Raw genomic sequence first — 22,981 nt, 5'->3', positions numbered from 1 at the left:
CGTGGAGAGGGACGGACTTCTGTAGACCGGGTCCACGTGTGAGTGAGTTCACCTGGACCTCATTTACAGTGAATGAGGTCCTGTTGTGAGCACCTAACGTCCTGTGGAAAAAGGCAAGTTGCTGCCGGAGTTCAGCTCAGGTCACTTGTGAACACTCCCACCCCTCTTCCCCCCCCCACCCCCGCTCCGCGCGCACTCCGGAGTTGAGGATGAAGACGCAGAACATCAGGACCCTCTCTCTCATCCTCTCTATTGTTTGCTACCTACTCTTGGGAGCCGCCGTCTTTGACGCGCTGGAGTCGGACAGCGAGAGTTCCAGGAAAAGGGCGCTGGAGCAGAAGCTGAACGAGCTGAAGAAGAAGTTCGGCTTCACGGAGGAGGACTACGGAGCCATCGAGAGACTGGTCCTCCAGTCGGAGCCGCACCGCGCCGGGAGGCAGTGGAAGTTCGCCGGCTCTTTTTATTTTGCCATCACTGTTATCACAACAATTGGTAAGTATGATATCTCCATACCCGCTTCTTATCTGTAAAACAAACTTTAAAGGGCTGCATGCACTGTGAGGTGTTACATGATGCAACACGCAAGTTGTGTGTGATTTTTGCAAAGAGGAACTGAACTTTGCCCTTGCCGTTTAACGACTATCGATTAGCACCTTGTAAACAATGAACGACGTCCCTTTAAGTGACATTTACGGTCACTTAAAGGGATGTTCCGCCTTAAAATCTGTTGAAAGATTACCCCTCGTATAGGGTTGCAAGTTAAAACGTAGTGAACAAAGATTCACACTGGTTACAATGAATTAGAATAGTGACCAGTTTTCACATTGGGTTCAAAATATCAAAACATTATGAAACTTCTTTAAAATTCCTCAAAACTTCTCAATATGTTTGTATGAAAAAAATACACTGTTTCCGTCCTAAACATCAAACTTGAGAATAGCCACTTGTGACAGTATATTGTTGTAATACTTTCAGATGAATGTTGATCAGAACGATCATAAACTGTAAACAGTGTATGGGAATGCAGTTAGTAGTTTGGTGGCGTGATAATGTACTAAACATGGTGTTTAAATGTGCTAGAAAAATCACTTCTCCAATCAGTGTTCCTGTTGGCTGACCACCTCCAATCAGTAAAAGTTGAACAAGTGGGAACATCTGATAGTGTGAGTCCGCTAAAACAGGAACCGCTAGAAGTGAGGACGGAGCAAATATTTGTAGGGCACCGGGTGTAACTTCGCTGCACCATTAGGGTGGGAGACGCTACACATTTCCCACCTTACACTTTAAAGCTGCATTCGTCACGTTTTGGCCAGTAGGGGGCAGAAAAACATCAAAACACGCAGACCATTGTTAGACTTTCGCCACCAGCTACAGTAGGTGCTAGCTCTGGAAATGCCCGTCCTCTGGGGGAAAAAAACGAGTTTGGTGTTAAACTCTCAGTGATTGTGTCACAATGAGCAGGTTCACATTAAGCAGAGCCGTGTGATGATTTGAAAATATTGACTCATAAAGGTTTAATCATGGAAGCAGCTACATGTAGTTAATCAAACTTGCTCTGGTTTAATCCGTGTTTAAGACCTACTTTGACACTTGGTGGTGACTGTGAATCTTTCTAGACATTAAGCAGTAGTACTCGGCATTATGTGACCTGCAATATGCTGTGACTTTGTAGGTTATGGCCACGCTGCTCCACGCACTGACGCTGGCAAGGCCTTCTGTATGTTTTACGCAGTCTTGGGCATCCCTCTGACCCTGGTCATGTTCCAGAGCCTGGGCGAGAGGATCAACACCGTTGTCCGCTACCTCCTGCGCCAAGCCAAGCGGGGCCTGGGTTTACGGAAGACCGAGGTGTCCATGGGGAACATGGTCCTGGTGGGTCTGCTGTCGTGCATGAGCACCCTGGGCATCGGAGCCGCGGCCTTCTCCCACTTCGAGGACTGGACCTTCTTTAATTCCTACTACTACTGCTTCGTCACGCTCACCACCATCGGATTTGGGGACTTTGTGGCCCTGCAGAAGACGAATGCCCTCCAGAAGCGACCCCCCTACGTGGCATTCAGCTTCATGTACATTCTGGTGGGGCTGACGGTCATTGGGGCTTTTCTTAACCTGGTGGTCCTGAGGTTTCTCACTGTCAGCACGGAGGAGCCTGACACGAGGCCTGAAGCCGTGGTAGAGGAGCAGGCAACGCAGCCCAAGGACACGCAGGGGGATGGGGAGGTGTCGGGGGAGGAGGAGGAGGAGGCGGAAACTGCTGGTGTCAGCTATAAAGACGACGGCGAAGACGGACACAGCAGCCTGTGCAACCTGAGCCTTCCCATGGAGGCGGGCACCAGCTGTATGAATCTCCTCGCCTCTCCCCTCGAGGAGCGCAGACTTGTTTCATCTGAGCACCCAAAGCTCTCAGAACCCAGCAGACTCAGGGCCTTGTTCTCCTGCGTGTGCTGTGGCCCGGACATTTACGAGAGCCCCGCCCCGCCTCGCAGCGACCAGGCGGGCGGCCACTGCAACCCCGTCTTTTACAACTCCATCTCCTACAGGGTGGACCGTGCCTCTTGCAGCTCCTGCACCGCGTCGTCACAGGCCTCGCCGAGCAGCGTCGCTCTCTGTCTGGGCAGGAACCGCCCTCACGCCAGGAGGAAGTCGTTATAACTCTCTGGAGCCTTTTTGACTTAGTGGCCTTTTTATACACACACCACAGACCTCTGATTTTCTGCTCGATGGCTTTCGTGGTCATGAATGTCGCATTATTTGCCACAAGATACAATGTAGCATATCATGAAAATCCTTTACAGTTTATAATATATTTTTTCACATTAAATATTATTGTAAAGAGAAATGTGTGAAAGAAAATGAAGTATTAAGTAAATTAAAGTATGTGATACCCATGTTTTCCACTATTACTGTCCCAAAAGATGTGTTATGTAAATCAGCAGGAAATGTGTGTAAATGTCCCTGAGAAAGGTTATCGGCATTCATACTTTTAAGGGTAATACTTTCTGCCGTGTTGTCACCTGTGACCTTCAGTTATTTCCACTGTGTAATTATCAGCGTCTCCCGTTAGAAACGTACACTCCGGCTGGTTCCCTTGGTAACATTTCCATCCTCATTGCTCAGTGCAGTGGAAAACTGGACACTGACACGTACGGTACAGTGAGCGGTGATTGTCTGAAGGCGGCATCCAGTCCAGACCGCGTTCTCTGTGATGAATGAGTGTGTCAACAAAGCATGGAGTATGAGCAGTCGCACTAGAAAGTCGCAAATTAGAAATGTCTCCAAATGAGTTGTTAATTGCCTTTTTAGATGTGTGGTTGAATCACACAGTGCTATTATTCACACTAGATTCTTAATTCTAACCATGAGACAAGGAAATTGTGAATTTAATCAGACTTTTTAGATTGAAAAAAACTTTCTTTTTTTCGCTTCATGTATAAAGTAAGGCATTCACTCTAAATGTACTTAAAAGGATTTTACACATGTAAGTCAGTTTACAGGTCATGCAGAGCGCTACTCAGCCTGTGAAAACGGCCTCTGTGGCTTCGGAGGAGCTTTGTAAGGTCTGAGAAAAAAAACATGATGACCTCATCAGCTGATTACATCATTAGGGTTGACTTGAACTGGGCTTGAGGTTAGAAAATATGTAACAGAAAGCCTGCGTTACAATCTGGAGATGGATGGGAAAAGGTGGGCATTAATTAACCAGGCAGGGAGGCTCAATCAAAATAATGCTATTGGTTGCATTATTGGAAACGTAGGCTGCGCTGTTTTTGGAGCTAGACGAACAATCAGGAGATCTTGGCATCTTCAGTTTGTTAGTTACCCAACTTTCCTGAAATGCAAGACCAAAATTGTGTGTCAGTGACCCGTTAAATCTCTGATTTGTAGCTTAGTGTTTAATCTGGCACAAGAGAAAATAAGAGGAGCATGTTAATTGTTCATAGTTTGATCTCGGATCTCCAAAACACATTTTAACAGTTGGAGTCGTATTTGCAGCATCACATTAACATTTATTTCCACTTAAATCAGCAGGGTGGACACATTGTTGAGAGCAGCAGTTCTCAGGTTCTTGACCTCAATTACAACAACCGTGCTGGTTGTTATTGTAACAATCAAATCACAAACCAATTTACACCTCACATTTGATGTACTGTGAAGAAGAACCAGTGGTTAAGGGATTGTCCATTAACGCGAGGAGCCACATTCCTGCATCGTAGGCATCTACATCTGCCCTGATGAAGAACACCACTGACAAAAAGTCACTGAAGCTCTACGGCTCATTTTAAAATCAGAAGAGGTTGCCTACTGCCAACTCCCCAAGATGGCTTCATTTGCAATTATTATCTACTCCTGTTAATATTTCAGTAATCTGCATCTGACCTGTACTTTGACCTCCCTGTGGAGGGTCAACTGGAGGATCACTTAAGTTTTGCATTTCATTATATTATTAACAGGAACCAGCAGTGACTTGCGTTTAATTTCCTCTTGCTCCCAGTTCTGACACTAGGGGGCAGCATTGGTCTATGTGAACACCAGGAAGACTTCTGCAACACAGACAGTCCTGTTTGCTTTGTCTTTGCATGATAAAGGGATGATAAATTATTTTGGAATTTATGGAACCACAAGAATATCAGTAATGTAAGAACACCTTATATTCTCATATGTGTGTGTGTGTGTGTTTCAGCACACAGGAGATGGGACTTTGTCCTCAAGAGGTGCGTGCCGTCACCTTTGCATAAGGAATTAAAGCATGACAGCAGGACTTTGTTTTCATCTGACACCATGAACTCTGACTTCAGCGGGAATGCATGTTCGGATGCTGGATGCGCGAGCACAAGCTCTTCAGTCAAGCGTAAAGACGCGCATGAGCTTCCACTATCAACCAGAAAGGATAGGTCTGAACAACGAACACAAAGATCACTATTTTGTAAACGACGAAAGCTGGTGTCTGATTTCCATAATTACCCCATTAATATTGCAGATGGTGCTTCACTTTATTCTGTTGTGAGGCATAAGCTGCCTCCTCATATCTGTGACTGTTGCTTGAAAAGTTTGTACACAGGCCTATTTGCAAAAAAAAACCCAACACAGAAGAGGCATATGGTCGTGTAAAATGAATTGCACATGCAGAACGAGTGGCTTTACTTTGACACAAAGACCTGTGTATGTTGTTACAGGTGGTGAGCTGAGGGTGGTGGTAGTGATCTCTTTAAAACAGCCATATCCTGTCGGTGAGTCTACTTTCCATGCAGCCACACATCCATCTGTTCACATTTACGTAAAAGCAGTCCTGTGGGAAGTCCGGTCATTTTGATATTATGTTTTTGCTTTCTTTAGTGATGAATCTTCACACAGGTTCCTCAGCAAGCTCTGCTGAGGTTGCCGAACATTATGCTCAGCTCTGTTGGAGAGAAAGTGACTGAAAATCTATAAACTTGTAATTCAAAATGTAAAAGCCCACACAGCAATGCTCGAGTTCATTAAAAACAACAACAATAACCTTCAGTTTACCTCACTGTTCATTGATTACAGTGTTGAATTCATCGCCAAAGCATTGCATGCGTGTTTATCCTCTGCTGTATCATAGCTGTTCGGGGCCGAGAGAGTGGGGGAATAATTGATTATATTGTTAAAGATTTTTCTTTGTGAACACACCCTGTTAAGTCATTACCGTCCCGTGTTGAAGGGCCTTTCATGTGCAGTTGCACGGTAAGGGATACCAGATTAAATAGGAAACAAGCCGTCGGTTCAAGCAGAGTGCAACTCTTCTCTTTGTAAAGGGTAAATAATACATTTTATATGGCAGAAATAGGGGGCAGGACGTTCATAATACAAGCCGCATGCATATTAAGTATTCATGAATGTATAAATAAACTGAACCAATAGCGGGTGCCATGTTTTGATTATGGAGAAATATGTTCGTGTACACAGTCTTTCAAGAGGAACTCTGAGATTATTTTCTTGGATGTTTATCAGGATGCAAACGCAAGATTCTCTGTGGCTCACAGTGAAAACAATGAAAGATTAAGGAACTAAAAACAAGTGTCGTATTTACTCAGATTGATTAAATGAGTAGAAATTAGGATTCAGTTGGAGAGCATTGAGAAAACAGACATTAATAGGAGTTCATTGGTTGGGTAATTGCTCATTAGTTTTAATTTCCAGCCAATTTGCTGCTTGTGTCGAACAGTGTAATAAAGGCTGTTTTTACTCCGTGGTTGTCTTCTCCAATCAGATGCTGTGTTTGACACTGTGTCTCTTTGCCATTTTGTGTCAAAAGGATCCCGCTGCTTGATCACTTGTAGTTTGAATTAAGTATAATATATATATAAATGAGCAGTTGAATCACCCCCTAATTGATGGGCCTACAGCTCTGCAATAACGACATCCCAATTTGATAACAGTTATCATAAGTAAAGTGAATAAAACCACTTTCTGTGTTTGTTCATGATATCCATGTCACCTCCCAGCAAGGAGACCCAAGCCTTCATGTAACCACATTAGTGTGCTTCGGGTGTTTGACTTACTGGTCAAACAAGACACTGTCAAACACTCCCTCGTCTTTCCATTTGAATGCAAAATGCTCCACTGAATTTATGTCCTACAGAAGTGTTTTCACAGGTATGCTTGGCAGTGGTAGGTCCAGACTGAAATATCAAACTACTGGGTTTATCGTAATATCATTTTGCAGAGCCATTCATGTTGATCAATGATTCTTCTTCTAGCGCCACCCTGAGGTTGACATTTGTGGTTCAGAGCGGACGGTCACCTCCGGGTCTGAAAGGCAGAGCCAATGTGGAGGTGCCTTAAAGACAGATTGCATAGAAGTCTATGAGAAAATGACCCTACTCCTCACTTGATTTACTACCTCAGTAAACATTGTAAACATGAGTTTATGGTCTCAAGTCTTCTTCAATAAATCATTTAGTAAATTATGGTCCCATTTACAGTAAAATAGACCATAAAGCAGAGTATGCTTTAGGGCAAGGCTACCCTGTCAGTGACAGGTCGCTACCGCGGCGTTGTTTTTGTCTTATGACTCTAACCTTTCACAGTGTGTTTTCAGTTTATGAAAGTTAACTGTAACATTTTGGTCGCATACAAATGCCTTATTCAGTCTTTGTTTGTACTTATCGCTCCCTCTTATGTCAGTTGTGACAGCCAAAATGCCAAAAGTCAAGGCTTCTAAAACTGTAGTCCACAACCATGGGTGACGTCACGGCGACTACCTCCACTTCTTAAATACAGTCTGTGGTTGAAAGTGAAATGACTTGACATTCATTGGATGGATTGAGGAAAGATTTGCTACAAATATTCAAGCACCCCTCAGGATGAAATGCAAAGACATGCAAATGTCTTCAAAACTAATGACATTCTCAAGCTCAGCTGTTCTTTGTGTTAAGTGCTGAAAAAAGCAAAAGTTAGCATGCTAACAGGTTAAACTAAGATGGTGAACATGGTAAACATTATATCTGCTAAACCTCAGTCGGTTAGCAGTCAATGTTGACATGCTGATGTTTGCATTTTAGCCTCACACAGCAACTATGGGGGACTCTAGGGGGGACTCTTGTTTGTCACATAATGGGGAATTTGAAGCAAAGCTGTATAAGGCACTGACAGCGCTAACTAATAAAGCCGCCTAAAAGGAGAGTGGCCTTTGAGCCAAATCATTCCCAGTGATTGAGTCAGTACAATTACCAAGGTTGGCTGTTATCCATTTCCTCCTCAGTTGCACCATTTAACAAGACAACAGCTTCTCTGAGCACACGGCTTCCTGTCTAAACAGTGGCTCGGAGATGGAGGGAGAGATGGGAGAAAAGGAGATGGGAGGAGGTGGCGAAGTGAGGTTCTCATTCTCCTTAGACAGTATATCTGTGCCCATAAAGCAAGGCTGCGACCAGTGGCAGATTAATGTCTGTGTGAAAGTGTCTTCATTTGGGTCTGAGTGCCCCTCAGTTCGAGGACAGTTTTTAAAGATGTGAGGTGGGACAAAGTCTTATCGTGACTGAAAAGGTACACAAGAGTCTCAGCAATGTTACACTACACAGCTGTCCAGTTTGAGATGAGGACAGTTGTCTATTCCATTGAATCTGTGGCTGGTATCCTCCCATTGTCGTACAGGTCACACTTATCTGCTGTCCGGCAGCGGCGCCATATTCTTTCTCATTATGTGCAGCTCTATATGGAACTTGCACAAATGTGTTTCCTCCTGTAATCAGTAAGACTGATTCAAAAGTTGCTGTCGGGGCAGAATTTGAATGAGTGAGATAAGGCCACAGAGAAAAATGCAACACAATGGCCCTCAGTCGAGTTGGATAACAAATGCATCCTTTTTTTATTTTTAGACATACTGTGCAGGGAAGAGAGGAAAAGAGGAAGATATGAAGAATAGTTCCCAGTGGAGATATGACATCCGATTTATTCATAGTTCTTCAGCTCGGAACTGTAAATGATTGACAGCAAAGTGATTTGCCACGTCTGTTAATCTTCCTAAATGAGCAAGTAGTCAGATCTTTGCTACGGCCTCTGCACTAAATAATTCACAATACTGCACTTCAGTTTAATTCCATTTTCATCTCTTTTTTTCCCCTCCCCGACAACTGTCAGGAGCCTAAAATCATTGCTACTGTATCTTGAGGCAACGCTGTATATTTTTTCCCATATATAGCCTTGCTCATTAGGGGGCAGACTCTTGGGAAGAGATGATAACATTAAAGAGAAACAATGATAAGAGGGATCATCTCTTTAGCCATTTAAGTCGCCGTCCACACGGTGACATAAAAGTGATGCAGTTCACTGTGGCAGAGTTTCCTGCATGTGTTCCTCCATTAGGACCTTATTGAGTCTCACAACCAATTAAAATAACCTTATATTTCAGCAGAACATTTCAATCGTCCACCAACGACTACGAATACGTTTTACCTGCACTGAGAAGATCAGCGATGACCACAGCAGCATCTGATCCCGGGCGGATGAAATGGTTCCTTTTGAACCATCACTGCTGTTTATCGCACCGCCATTTCCCGCCTCCAACACTCTATTACTATTTTATTTTCATTTTCTGATATAATGATTTTAATATTCCATTGACTGCGCCTTTGCTGGTCTGCTGAGCAGGAAGCAGACGTTTCCATCAGCAGAGCTGCGTCTGGCATTCATCATCAAAGGTCTGCCCAGGAAACCGACAGCTTTACACTCATCTGCATCTGCTTGGTATGCCAACTGAGTGAACATCCGCACCATCCTACCCACACTGTTATTTCTGATTAGCATATAATGCATCAATTACTTCACTTTCACTAAACAGACAAGCTACCGCAAGTTTTCGTTTCCAAGGCAACTATGAAGAGTGCTGGTGGCAGCAGTAAATTAGTTTGGCTGTGGAAGTTTGGATTGCGAAGGCAAATATTGGATTACACAATTGTTGTCCGTCACAGATGATCTCAACATATGGAATGTGATACGCGAGTGTTCTGAGGACTAAGTGGCTTAACTCAACAAAATCAGTGGATAAGGTCCTAAACTCAAACAGGTTGTCACAGGAAGAGAAACACACACCTAAGATAATATTAGATACCATCATGACAGTGTTTAGCACCTTGTATACACTGCCATACAACACATCCATCCCATTTTGACAGTTTAACGACAGATGTCACTCGCAGGTTGTCGTTATTCCTTCATACTGTCAAAGATAATAACATGCGGTGTATAATGACTCCCATAACTCCCATAACTCGCATAACTATGTCAGTTACAGGCACTTCTTATCGCGTTATCATGATATTGCTGGTATTAAAAGATCAGAAATAAATGTGAAGTTCCGACTTGAGTTCACAAACTCTCCCACTCATTCAAAGTAATCTGAGGGTGTTTTGTTTGTTATCTCATTTTTTTTTTTATCATAATAGTAACACCAATTTATGGAAGCGTTGATCTTTGATTGAACAACAACTTCAAATAAAAGAGAAGAACTGTGTAGTATGAGAACAGTGGTGGAACAAAGGGGGAAAAAAGCAGCAACAGAGAATCTTAAACTCTGTTCAAATGAATCAAGCCTCTCAGGGCTTCTTCTCTTGAAGGACATCATACAAAAACACCAGTTCATAGAGTTTTTGTACTGATGGCGTCCATCAGGCTTCTATTCATTTTAATAATATTTTTTTTTTTAAGTGGACTTTGGAACAGCAGGATTTAAATGGGCTTGCGAAAATGTGAATGCTGGATGCTGGGAGTAATCAGATTAGCAGGCAAATGAGATTACACAACGTTTTATTCTGATTTGTGTTTCTTTTATGTGCTTCCTTTGTGTTTACATCTTTGAGGTGTGCTGTCTCCGGGGGAACATGGGAACCGCTGTACATACAATTCATTCAAGCACCTGCAGTCTCACTCCAATCACACCTCTCCTTGCAGTTCCCTTCAGCCCCCTGAAGGATGTCTTTGTTTTGCCGGCTAGGGAGCGTTGGATGATGGCCACACACACTTCAGCTAGAAGACCAGAATACAAGTCACCGTGTTGGTAAGTGTCCACATGCACTGAATTTCTATAAGCTCCTGCTTTTGCCATGAAAAATGTACAAAACGAGAAAGACTCACACAACATGGGATCCAGCCTTGTACAGTTTATGTGTTTATTACGGTAATGAGGGCTTGTATTGGTGGTGTGTTATGGTGTATACTATGAGGGCTTGTCTTTCTGTATGACGGGCCAAAGAATGGCAATTATGAATGTTCAAAGTCCCCAATAGATGATTCTTGGTTGTTTTGGTCACCTCCTGATTTCCTCTATCACCACCATAAAGTCAAAATGTCAACAAGATATCCCATAATACAAATGATCAGATTGCCATTGAATTTACTGAGCACATTTTAGTTTCCAATGAATAGACATCTTTTGATTTATATGACTTCTTGACCCTCTTCTTCTGGCAGGATTAATTTCAGAATTTTAAATGACACTACCAGGCAAGTGTCGGGATCATTTCTTTTTAAATTTGTGTGCATGAATTAGTAATTTGCGCCATTTGCGCCGGAACTCAAGTTAAAGGTAGTTCCCCTCTTCACATTCATATACTAGGCTGTAGCATGTGCCATTTAAAATACAGTTGTTATGCTTCTTCAACTAACTGACACAGAACTGGTTGGTTTCTGGGGCTTCAAATTATTCTGCCACGTGTTTGCCTGTAGTCGTGACAGGTCCTTGAAGTTGACCCAATGCTCAAAGAGTGAGAGGAAGAGGAAGAGGCTCTTTTTTTTTTGTTGCCCCAGGGCCCTCTTGTAGGTTTGCAGCCATGTTTATTATGTATCGAAAGTGTCCTTCACTCGACAAATTCTCAAATATTAATTTCACCTGTATTTTATGTTAATATGTCAGCCACAATTCAGCACATTACCAAACTCATAGAAAGACAGCGTCTGATGTGATTTACGAATAAAACAACCAAACCAGACAGCCCGGGCGATCGATTCGGAATGACATATGAACTGCAAATCTACCGCTTGTTTTGTTGCATGATGCCTCAGCTGTGTGACTCACGCTGGCTGTGCATGCCTCCCACTTGAACATCAATCTTGTATCTTAAGTCTCTTGTTTTCTCTCCACCGCCGAACCATGAGACATCTGAATTAAAGATGGGCCCACGACACACCATCGCTCACCGTCCCCAAAATGGCTCCGCCACCTGCAGAGATCCTCCAAGTCACTCACTCCCTCTAACAAGAATATGGACGAACCCACAAGAAACTCAAGAAAGCTGAGATCCTGTAATTTAGGTTGAGGATGCTGACTTTGTGTTTTTAAATGTGTGGCTGAGAGATATATTTGTTTATGTTTTGCATAATGGCACTTGAATTTGACACTAACACGTGTAGTCTTGTGGAGGAGGCGAGAGTAAGAATAAGAATCAGGTCTTGTTTAGCACAAGGTCAGTGCCCAGCCATTATCTGTTCTAACCACAGAGAGGAATGTGTGAACGTGTCAGGGGAAAACAATACAGAGAACCTGATTGTTATGGAAAATTACTTATTATATAATAGCTTCTTTGACACTCCACATAATTGCTATTCAGAACACACAAAACACCAGTTGTTCACCAGGTGCAAGTCATTAAGAGATAAAAAACATCTTACACTTTGAAACACCAAAGAAATGCAAGCATGCCGTGGTTTAGCTGTCTTTCTTTGCAGCCTTTTGATTAGCTGCGCTGCATCGGAGAAGCTACTGCGGATTTGTTAATCAAAATTATAACTTGTAAATTATTTTATTTTATACCCAAATCCCATAACTTGAAATGTATTGGTTAAAGGGGCTAAATTCAAAATTCTGACCATATCTATAACTGAGGGATTGCCTCCACACGGGTTTCAACATGGCGACAGCTAGCGCCTAGCAGTGCTAATAGTGCTAACAGTACAAACAACAGCAACAGTGCTGACAGAACTAACAGTGTTAACCTGGGTTAAGATGGAATTGTCTGCGGTAAACACTGTATGAGCGCAGTGTTGAGCAGCGTCCATTGGCTAGCTAATGGGGCACACCCACGGAGGGGGGTTCTCAAAGTCAAAGAAGGATCCTTCAACGGCTGAATTTCAAGGATGCTTCGTCATTGAGTCACTTTGAAGTATTGTTCAATCCGAGTATCCTTCAAATTCTTCCGAGGACTGAGTCCTCAGGGCTTTTAAAGCACCCACAATCCTGTGTGCACGGTGCATTTCCTTTCCCTCGATTAGGAAACAGGCGGAATATTTGAGTAAACTTTTAATTATTTCACCTCAGCAGTCTGCCAACATCAAATTTGAGGTGAGAAAGTTGCTGAATCTTCACTCATATTAGATCTAAAGGGCTAGTAATTTAAAAGTTTGTTCAGACTTTTGTCGCACAGCGGCAGACTCGTTCAGCGAGCTATAGCACTGAGCAACAGCACAGAGAGGCAGGGGGGGTCCAGCAAGCATATTTTCACATCTAACTCTGTGAATTACAGCTTTTTTTCCCCCGACCAGACCAGGGTTGGAAGTCTGGTGGCTTTGAGGAGAGTTTATTAACTGTATGTTTTGTACGTTTATGAATTACAACAATTGTAAAAATTCTTTTTGATGTTGCTACATTTTTAATAGGCCTACATGTTTTTAATTTGTGTTTATTGTTTTGAGCAATGCATATAGATTTGTACAGCTGATGTAATTCAATCAAGAGTGAATTCATTGAAAACAGGCTTTAGGAGTAATTCAATTAATTAATAATAATGTGACAGTAAACAAAAATGTATGTCTATATCATGATGACATTATTTTAAGGGGTGGTGATGCCATCAGCTGAACAGGAACATCTCCCCGATGGAGTCTAGACAGCGCTGGTGGTGGAGGGGTGAAGAGCAATGGCTGAACATCTGGATGGATGTGATGTGGAGAGGGAATTCTGATGAGCTCACTGGAAGGACCCATCGGTGATGAAATCTGGAGGTGAATGAGGTGGAGGACGGTTGCATGAATCCAACACTGAAATGAAAGTTGATGGCAGCAGAGAAAAGAACAGTTTCAAAATTTGACGGCAACTAGATGACCGGCTCACAGAGGTCGTGGCTCAATCTGATTGGTGTAACTGCAAGAGTGACCGCCCTCAGCTGATTGAGTTGGAAAAGAAAGAGAGAGAAATATGTAAATAAATAAATAAATAGCATGAAGACTTTATCATTGAACTTCCGCTAAGCTTCATTTGGATTTTGAATCAACATGAAATCCCATGAAATGTTGAATCAATCCCTCGTGTTGATCTGTTATGATTTCACACAGATGATCAGATTAAGTTGACAATTTTCACTTATTGAGTTGATCAAGTGCTGAGCTGCTTTCTGTGTTTCTCCAGTTTAGCTACAGACAATCAGAAGACTGTGGAGGCAATGTGTGCGTCCCCCGTCCGTCTGTTTCAAGCTGCTATAAGCAATCATTTTTATCATAATGTATCAATGACCATGTGAAAGGGCTCACTCTTAGTTATAAACCTACAGAGAATCATCACCCAAATCTACAACTCCCCTTGCCTTTACGTAGCTTTATAGTAAGTTTCAGCTCATTGTTTAGCGGTCTGGCCCCACAAGTTTTCTGTTTTCGTTCATTCTCACCGCTCTCATTCACTACCTTCTACATGACCTGCTCAGCACCAAACCGCAGACAGACACAGTTAGAGACTAGCTGGGGAAAATAGCGGCGCATTTAGCGGCTACAGAGCCAGATATTTCCCTCAGGAGTTGGTAGAGACCAAAAATGAAAGGAACAGAGAGTGAATATTGGAGGTGGCCATATAAACACAACTCCAAAAGAATGATAATGACTGTCAATCACTCATTTGATGTTCCCACGACTGGACCTTTTTTTTTGTCATTGTGATGAAATCCTGCTCAACTGTTTTAAAACCCGGCGTCTTAGCCGAGGAATAAGACGATCCAATTTAATGCTGTACTAATTCATACTTTTATATTATCATTAGGGGAAAAATGGCAATTTGTAATGCAAAGCAGTTCTCACCAGGGTCATTTCAGTAGCAACCAACTTTATAACCCAATGTATGCTACCTGCCCAGCAACGGCAGACAACAACTAACACATCATTTAGCCGTTGAAGAAGAAACAGAGGGAAAAGAGAGAGAATAGCGGACTTAAATTCAGGGAGACAGAAACACAAGTCCAAATGAATGATGACGTTGCTCCGTGTCTGCTGGATGTGTATATTAGTAACTGTTTGCTAACAAGTTCGTCATATCAACGGACGGACTCTATGAAGAGGACGAACTACCTATATAACGGGCTCATTCTAAGCTCACGAAAACTCACAGATTTCTAGTTTCAGGTGCACTAATGCCCTAATGAAAACAGAGTTATGCATATTATATTACATTCCTGCTGATAGGTCCCCTTAAATCCCACACAGTGGGCAATTAAAAGAATATAGCACTAAAGTGCAATGGTGAACTCAAGTCGACTGCCTGAACTAGCTCACAGGCTTGTCTTCATTTATGTTGACCGCAGTTTCATTTAATTCAAATGTTTTGGAATCATAAGCAACGGGGTAACTTCACCAGTCAGCAGCCACTAGTGTACATCCCTATTGCTTTGCAGAATATCCTGCTTACTGCTGTGTTATGCAGCTACAGGTTCTGTTCCTGAAGTTGCTGTTTGTGTGTGTGTGTGTCACCTGCAGCTAACTTGGCTCAGGGGAGCTGTGTATTCCTTGGAGAGGTGATTAAACAGAGTTGAGAGCCAGAGGTCTCTCTCTGTTGGAGTCCAACAGAATACGTACATGCCGCTGTTCTGCTTGATATCAACCACACGTCCCACGTACAGGCTGACTCACTATCTATACGTGTTTATTACCAGCAGCACAGGCATTTGCTCGACCACCTGTGGAATACGAGTTCTGACAATCTGTTTACGTGACTCCTCAGGACATCTGTTGATCGTTTACGAGTGGTCAGGGCTACTGCGGGGCTTCGTACCAGGCGCTTATCTCAGAAAAGCAAGCGCCGCTTAAACGAAGATCGCAAATGATGGCAGCGTCACGCTTCACAAATGGTTGCCGCTGATACATTTGCGATCCCAGAAATTCGTATTCTTACACTGGCTCCCCATTAAATTCAGAAATGGCAAAAAAATCCTTTTTTTTATCACTTTTGAATCAACGCACGGTCTCCTTCTCGCATTACTGACTTACTACGGTGCTGCATCTTGTCAGCAGGTCACTGAGGTCATCCGGCCAGCACTTGTTTCGTGTATCAAACTCCAGACTTTAAGACCATCAAAGGCAATCGCTCTTTTGAGGTTGTAACTCCCAGACTTTGGAACTCACTCCCACTGGACTGTAGACACTTTTAAAAAACAGCTCACAGCCTGTGTAGACTGGCTTTTGTTCAAGTTTATAGCTTGTTGAAGAACACTTTGTGGTTGTTTTAAATCTCATTGTCTTACTACGTTATATGCACTTTAATCTTATAGCTGTGAAGCACTTTGCGAGATCTGCTAATAAAAGGCGCCATATATATATATATATATATATATATATATAGTCTTTGCTCCTTTAGTTGGTTCTGATGTTGCAAAGAGGTGTTGCCAGTGATTAAAGTCTGTTTTTCGGACAATCCCACTGTCACTAGATCAGTCTTCTTGTTTACTTCTGTGGTATTTAGATGAACAGTCCTATGTAAGGGGATGTAGTGTGTGTGTTGTTTTATTTATAGAACAGCTGTCAGATGCTGAATCTTACAAGCAATTGAACTTCAGGCCCTCACGAATCAATGCCAAGCAATACTTGTTTTAAAGTGTCTTGGCCAGAGTTCACATCAACAAGAAGTGAAAATGCAGAGCAGATTTATTGAGGGTGTGGTAAAAAAAATAAGAAAGAGCATAATATGTTTTAGCCAGAACCACAATCCCAATCTGAAAATTAAACAGGGCACATAAATTTAGACTAAGCTGTAAAGCCTTTTTACAGGCAGGTTGAGGTGGCATTGCTCCATTCCTGCTGCTTTTTCATCTCACAGGTTTAGTTTTTAACGGCGCATCTGAAAAAAAAACACACTTTACTTATAGAGTTTAATGGCAAGAGATGCTGAACATCACTTATGTCTTATGATCAAATGCTTCCCGCTCACCAGTGCCAGCTGAGTGTTAAGAAAGGTGTGTGCTAACAGCCTTCAGAAGCAGAGCTGTGAGCTAAATGCAGCCTTTCTTGTTGGCTCTTATCTTACAGATTTACACCAGGTGCTGAATATGTACAAATAATCAAAAGCCAGTTTTTGCACCTTGGTACAGTGTGTTCACGATGTGAAAAACGACTTGCAGATGGTTGTTTGAGATATTTAGGCAATCCACATTCTACACATAATGTTTGGGTTATTTTGCCAAAGTTATGTTATTTCACATTATTATGTATCAGTGGCGGACTCAGGCTGTCAGAGGGGCAGGGGCGAAAATAAATAAAAAGGACACCAGCGTGCAGAAGGTTTTCTATATGTATGGCAGCCAGTGGCCCTGCATCATGTTTTCTCCATTTAAAGGCCCCCATTAGTGCACCGCATGTTGTTTTCTCCACTGGAAGGGCACCCTAGAGGGCACTTCATCATACACGAGTGCGTTTCTTTGCTGCGTATCTGTGGAACATGCAGCCCTCCTGCCAAGTCCACCAGAGTTGAATATGGTATTCCAGAAAAAAAATCACGCTTTAAAAAAAAGGCGGCATTAAAGTATATGTAAATTGGCTAAAACAAGCAAACACTGTATAGTAGTAAACGTTCTACTTCCAAGAAATAACAAAAAACACTTCAAGATGGTCACGTCCAAGATGGTCTTGCAAGCCAGTGAGTCAAAAGGCACAGAGTGAGTGAGAAATCAATTAAAAATGTAAAAACCTAAATCATTAATAATTAACTAATGCCTAATGACTGAAAACACTGAACTAAATAAACCACAATCAAGCTAGGATAAGGCTGTGCCCGCAACTCATTTATCAGTGGTTCATAAATGTAAATGAAATGAATCATAAATAAAATACAAGTTATGTTAAAGTGGAAACCACTTTCAGTCTGTGTTGTTTATCACCCTGAGGAATAACTGCTCAACTAAATAACTGAGATTAATACTTATTGTGGGCAATTCATACGACAATGTTCAAACGTATGGTTGTGTGTACAGAACCAGACCTATTTTATTCAATGCAATTAATAATTTAGGGCTTAATAACAGCTCTAAGGTACAGTGTGTGGGATTTAGTGGCATCTAGTGGTGAGGGTGCAGATTGCAACCAAATGAGTACCTCTCTGCTCACCCCTCCTTTTCCAAGCATGAAGGAGCACTACGGTGGCCTTCAAGTAACGTCAACACACGAAAGGCTCTCGGTAGAGCCAGTGTTTGTTTTGTCTGTTCTGGGCTACTGTAGAAACACGGCGGTGCAACATGCAGACGCTGTGAAGAGGACTCACAACCAATGCAGATATAAAGTGCTCATTCTAAGCTAACAAAAACACAGTGATTCTTAGTTTCAGGTGATTACACACCAATGAAAACATGCTAATGAATACATATATTATAATTTTCCTTCCCTTCTAGATCCCAGTTTACAGTGAAATGTTTCTTTGTGAAATGCTCTAGAAGCTCTGTGATGTGGTGACTACACTTGCAGAGCTGGTTGGCAAACTACTGAAGCTGGCAAGCTAACCGCTAACATGCAAGCCAGCTGGGAATATGGGGCTATTGTAAATCAGTCACAATAGCTCTCCGAGGTAGAAAGCTTGCTAACTCCCATTTAGAAAGCTATTAACTCAGTTAACAAGCCAATAACTTCACACATGTAATTCAAGAGGCTTATTTGTACCATTGACTCAGTCTCATAACAGTCTGTAAAGTATTTATCTTTTGTGTAGTTAAATAAGCGATTCTGCTGTTTTGGACTCTCAGGCTCTGTGTTTTCCATAAGGTCAGTGAAGATGGTTTACTGGTCACGGCAATTCCACTGAAATCAAATTTAAATGCAGGTGGAACCAGGCCTTACTTTTTTTTGTACTGTAACACACAGTGTGGGTGTTCCTTTTTAAACTGCTCTGAAGCTGTTTTACATTCGAAAGGCAGCCAGTTTGATGCAGTTTTTTTTCTCTGCAGTCTATCATGGCCAACAACTGGTCTCTATCCACCCACAAAGCTGCCGCTCCATGTATGCAGCAGGTACAAAGTGGTCGGCGCAGCAGCTGCACTTCAGAAAGCACTTCAAGTTGAGTCCATTAAATTCAGAGACAATTATGTGGTAAAAAGTCACTTGAAAAGATTTTTGGAAATAAGAATTCCGATGTGCCTGAGAAGTACTGAGCTTTGCCCTTCACACCGTGGGTAACGCTTTCCAAAAAGCAGCGGATTCCAAAGTCAGCCTTCAATTAACTGCTAACAATATGTTTGCTCCCCGTACAAATCATTTCCTCTACAACACTCGCATAAACACAAACTGAAGAGTTGGCAGGTGTGGATTTTAAATGTGCTGCAGAAAAAAGTAATAGCAGCCTGAAACTGGAGCACGAACAAACTGACCGAAAAGGCAAACAGCAGGTGTAGATGAGGAAAAAAACGTCATCATGCCCATTTGAATGATTGACTTGGACGTCATTCAATACATATTGACATAACTGTGAAAAAGCAGTAGGCTAAGTGTGTTCAAGAACAGCACTATGTTGTTAAAGATGTTTAAGTCCCAGTTTTTACATAGGTGATACATTGCCGCTGCACTGTTCTCCGCCCTCAGGAGAAACATTATTACGGGATAGATGCAGGGTGGCAGTACTTTTGAAACAGCTCCTGAAACAGCTATACCACTGTGGTTCAGTTGTTTCTGATGTATGTGAAATGTGGAAGTAGCGCTATCTCAGTGGCCCAGTGCAAAGTGCAGCACTGCGAGGTTGCAGACAGCAATTCTCCCTGTAACCCCATTGTGACTGGCAGACATGGGGACGCTGCCGCTCCCCGCTGGCTGTGCCGCAGATGATGAATGATGCCACGCTGAACTAGTTTAAGAGGAGCATCACACGATCGCTCATTTCAAAAGGCACTGCTTCACACAGCGGCCTGGGGAACAGCATGGAAAGTAATATCCATCAACAGCCAGCCAAGCAGCAGCGCTATCAGCAAACACAATTTAGAGCTCAGAAACATTATTGTTTTTCTCTTCCTCCTCTGTTCGACTCAGTGCAACGATGAACTGGCTGAGTGATGCTCATTTGATGAATATGATGCTGCTGTCATGATAGCATGAACCTGGTCATTATTGGGAGGAATTGAGTTTGGATGAAAAGATGTTCTGTAAAAACAGAAGAAGAAAAAATAAAAAATCCCTTTTTCATCTGCCTCATATTGGTGTTGGCCTCGTGAAGAATATTTCTCATGTCTCCAATTTTGTATGAAAGTTGTCTCCACAATATTACGGCCAGGAGGAGCTTGACAAATGAGAAAATCATGAAATAAATAAAACATTGTAAAGAAATTACATGGCAAACTACAAAACAAAACACCCAATCACAGATCAAATGAACAGCTTTAATAAACACACCACGTTTTATGGAAACACTAACATTTCATAAACTTCAAAGTATCTGTAAAAAACGTTCTACTGCTGACTAAGGGGAGGGTCTGTAGTGCCTTCTCTAGTAGGAGAGAAGGCATACAGGTGGTGATAAAGAAAGTTGTGTGTGTTACATTCCTGTCTCCTCATTATTAAGGTTGTTACGTTTATTTTTAATAGAATAAGAGTAAAACGGACATTCCCATTCAAATCAACGTAGCCGGATGCGGCAGCCATTGTTATTTGTACTTTTGCCATTGCAACCTTGCAGCGGGCTAACTTCTGTATGAACTAAACCGACTTACGGCCAAGTCGCTGACACACTGATGCGGTTTTGCTAGCTAACTAGCGGACAGCTGGCTAGTTAGCTAGTCTTGCTAGTTTCACACAAGCTTCAATGCTACACTGGTTACGGAAAATCACCGAACAGCGGGCTGGTGGTCAATGGTTCCTCTGCCTCACTCCCTGCAGCTCCGGAGCTGCATCCACTCTCTCTACGGCCCCACTGATGTGTGTTGTCCCAATAACAACTAACAACAATCTCCATTTTCTTACTAGTCAAACGACCAGGGAAAACAGTTCAATTTACGTTCCACGGCTCGTCTATTCTATGGTTCCCCACCTGTGTGATCACTCTCCCCTGATCACGCTCCCCTGTACCTCATTACCCTTCCTCCCCTGTGTATTCCGTCTTTGTGAGCCATGTCTGTTGCCAGTTTCTCATAGTTAGCGGTTCGGCCTTTTGTTCCTTGTGTGTACCTTGTGTGATTTAGACCTTGTTTCCTTTTATTTAGACTCCGGCGAGTGTTTCGGGATACCTTTTGCCCGTGTACTGAACCCCGTTAGTAAGTAAAGACTTCTTTCTGCCCTGAGTTAGTCTTTCTATTGTCCGTTGTCTGTTGGCACCAGTGTGATAATGTATCCTGTACATGCACACATTGGCGGGTTATTGTATTGCAATATAATGGTCATTTATCTGAACAGCAATCAGGAGATTTGATTATTTTTTGGGTACTATTATGAGCACCAATTTTACTTTAGTGTTTGTTTAGTGTTTCCACTGTGCAAAGGCTTTTGAACACATTTTTGCCCTCTGAGCGATGTGTGCCTCCCCTATTTGGCTTCCATGCTGCCACAGAGAAGTGCTCCTTTCTTATGTCTGTTGCAGATGATTTTTTTCTAAAGCCTGCCATGTATTTTAATCCGCGATTGCGAAAGACTGTTTTGTGATGGCTGGTTTGAATAGACTTCATTGGCCCTGTCAGCCAGGAAAATAATGAGCAGCTACACGGAGGTTCAGCCACAGTAAACATGCCAGTCTTAAAGGAAGAGGACGACATTTTGGGAAATGCGCTTATGTGCTTTCTTTGCTGAGAGTCAGATGAAAAGATTGATGCCCCACTCATATCTGTGCGTTGAATGTGACGCTACAAGCCAAAGCAGCAAGACCAAAGGCAGCAAAATCTGCCTATCCACCAAGAAATAGTTAAACCTGTGAAACCACAACATGTTGTGAAAACAGTACATGACTTAGAGATGTGAGTAGGTAGCTTTCGACAGACCAAATCTAGCTGTCTCTCCCTGTTTCCAATCTTTATGCTAAGCTAAGCTAACTGTCTGCTCTCTCTAGCTGTATATTCATGGCACAGACGTGGTATCAATTTCTCACTTCGCAAGAAAGAAAACGTGTATTTCCAATAATGTTGAAATCTAACATTTGACAGGGCTTGACTGTGCAGATGACATACTGTGTTTTTTTTTAGCAATTTTAAAGGAGTTGTGAGTTCTGTGATCATTGCAGAGAACTGTAATGACTGCATTAATGCAACGTAGAGTGGGATCTAATGTGTCCAAGATAAAAATGTTCAATCCTTCATATGTATTGGGATAATAAGACACTTTACTGTTCTATTTCACACCGAGATTCCCCTCTAATGGGTCTCTTTAGGCTTCACTTATCTCCTTATCTCTACTGGAAATTTGCATCTATATGCTCAGTTTAATCAGGTGGAGCCCATTTTGCTCTATATCAGGGGTCATGTTCTCTCTTTTTCTCATTTATTTTTCTGCAGTAATCATGATGTGATGGGCAACTAGGGGGTCTCCTCTGCTTTCATGATGAGATGGAGAAAAATCAGTCAAACCACTGGACAGTCTCTGCTGTGCTCCAGGCTGATTCTCCACACTTTGCCTCTCGTTCAAAAGCATCCGTCCTTTTCCACATCTAACGTCTCCTGTGTTGCGAAACAGGTTAGTTTGTGTGTCATCTCATCGCCATATATTTTTAAGGACTTTTAAGACGTTTTAATCGGGTTTGGTCAGGTTAGAAACCTTTTATTTATTGTCACTGTGACATCTGTGCCTTAACAGAACCGTTTGACTGTGTTTTGTGTGAAATACAACGAGGCAAAGTGTGGTTGAGTGAGTGAGTTTCATGACTGCACTAAAGTAATGCAGTAAAACAGGATGTAATTATATTTTTATGAGGTTAAATGGTCAAAAGTGTTTATATAATGTAGGCCGACAGTATGTATTGTTGTTAATATTTTGTTTATGTATGCAGTAAAACGATAGATAGGTCAACAGGCTGGCTTAATACATCAGTATTAATATCAGTATTAAAGTTACTGAGAGAGAACATTCAGGAAGCTTTTCACAGAGATAACTGAATGTGAGTTGTAATTCACAAAGCCTTACATTAATATTTGATAAGTTAACTATCACTGTTCAACAGATTTGCATATATTTAGAAGCTGTAGGATGTCAGCTATCTCAGCCGTTTGATATGTGAACCCCCTCATAACCAGATGTGAAATGGAAGGTTCAACTGTGAGAGAAAAGGAGGCGAGTTTTGTTTAGTTAAGACAGAGAACAGCATTCCAAATAAAAACAGTTG

At 42.2% G+C, this 22,981-nt stretch overlaps 1 protein-coding gene across 1 annotated transcript; it reads left to right on the top strand.

Annotated features, from left to right (window-relative positions):
• Window positions 1-209: 209 nt before the first annotated feature.
• On the top strand, window positions 210-2,652 carry LOC306715877 (potassium channel subfamily K member 15-like; the record flags this gene model as incomplete). Its single annotated transcript, XM_079186356.1, has 2 exons — window positions 210-492; window positions 1,673-2,652. The coding sequence occupies 2 exons, from the start codon at window positions 210-212 to the stop codon at window positions 2,650-2,652; spliced, it is 1,263 nt and encodes a 420-aa protein (XP_079042482.1).
• Window positions 2,653-22,981: the final 20,329 nt, after the last annotated feature.

The sequence above is a fragment of the Pholis gunnellus genome (genome assembly GCF_910591455.1).
Source record: "Pholis gunnellus genome assembly, chromosome: 3".
NCBI lineage: Eukaryota > Metazoa > Chordata > Actinopteri > Perciformes > Pholidae > Pholis > Pholis gunnellus.
This window is presented reverse-complemented; position numbering and strand designations above follow the sequence as displayed.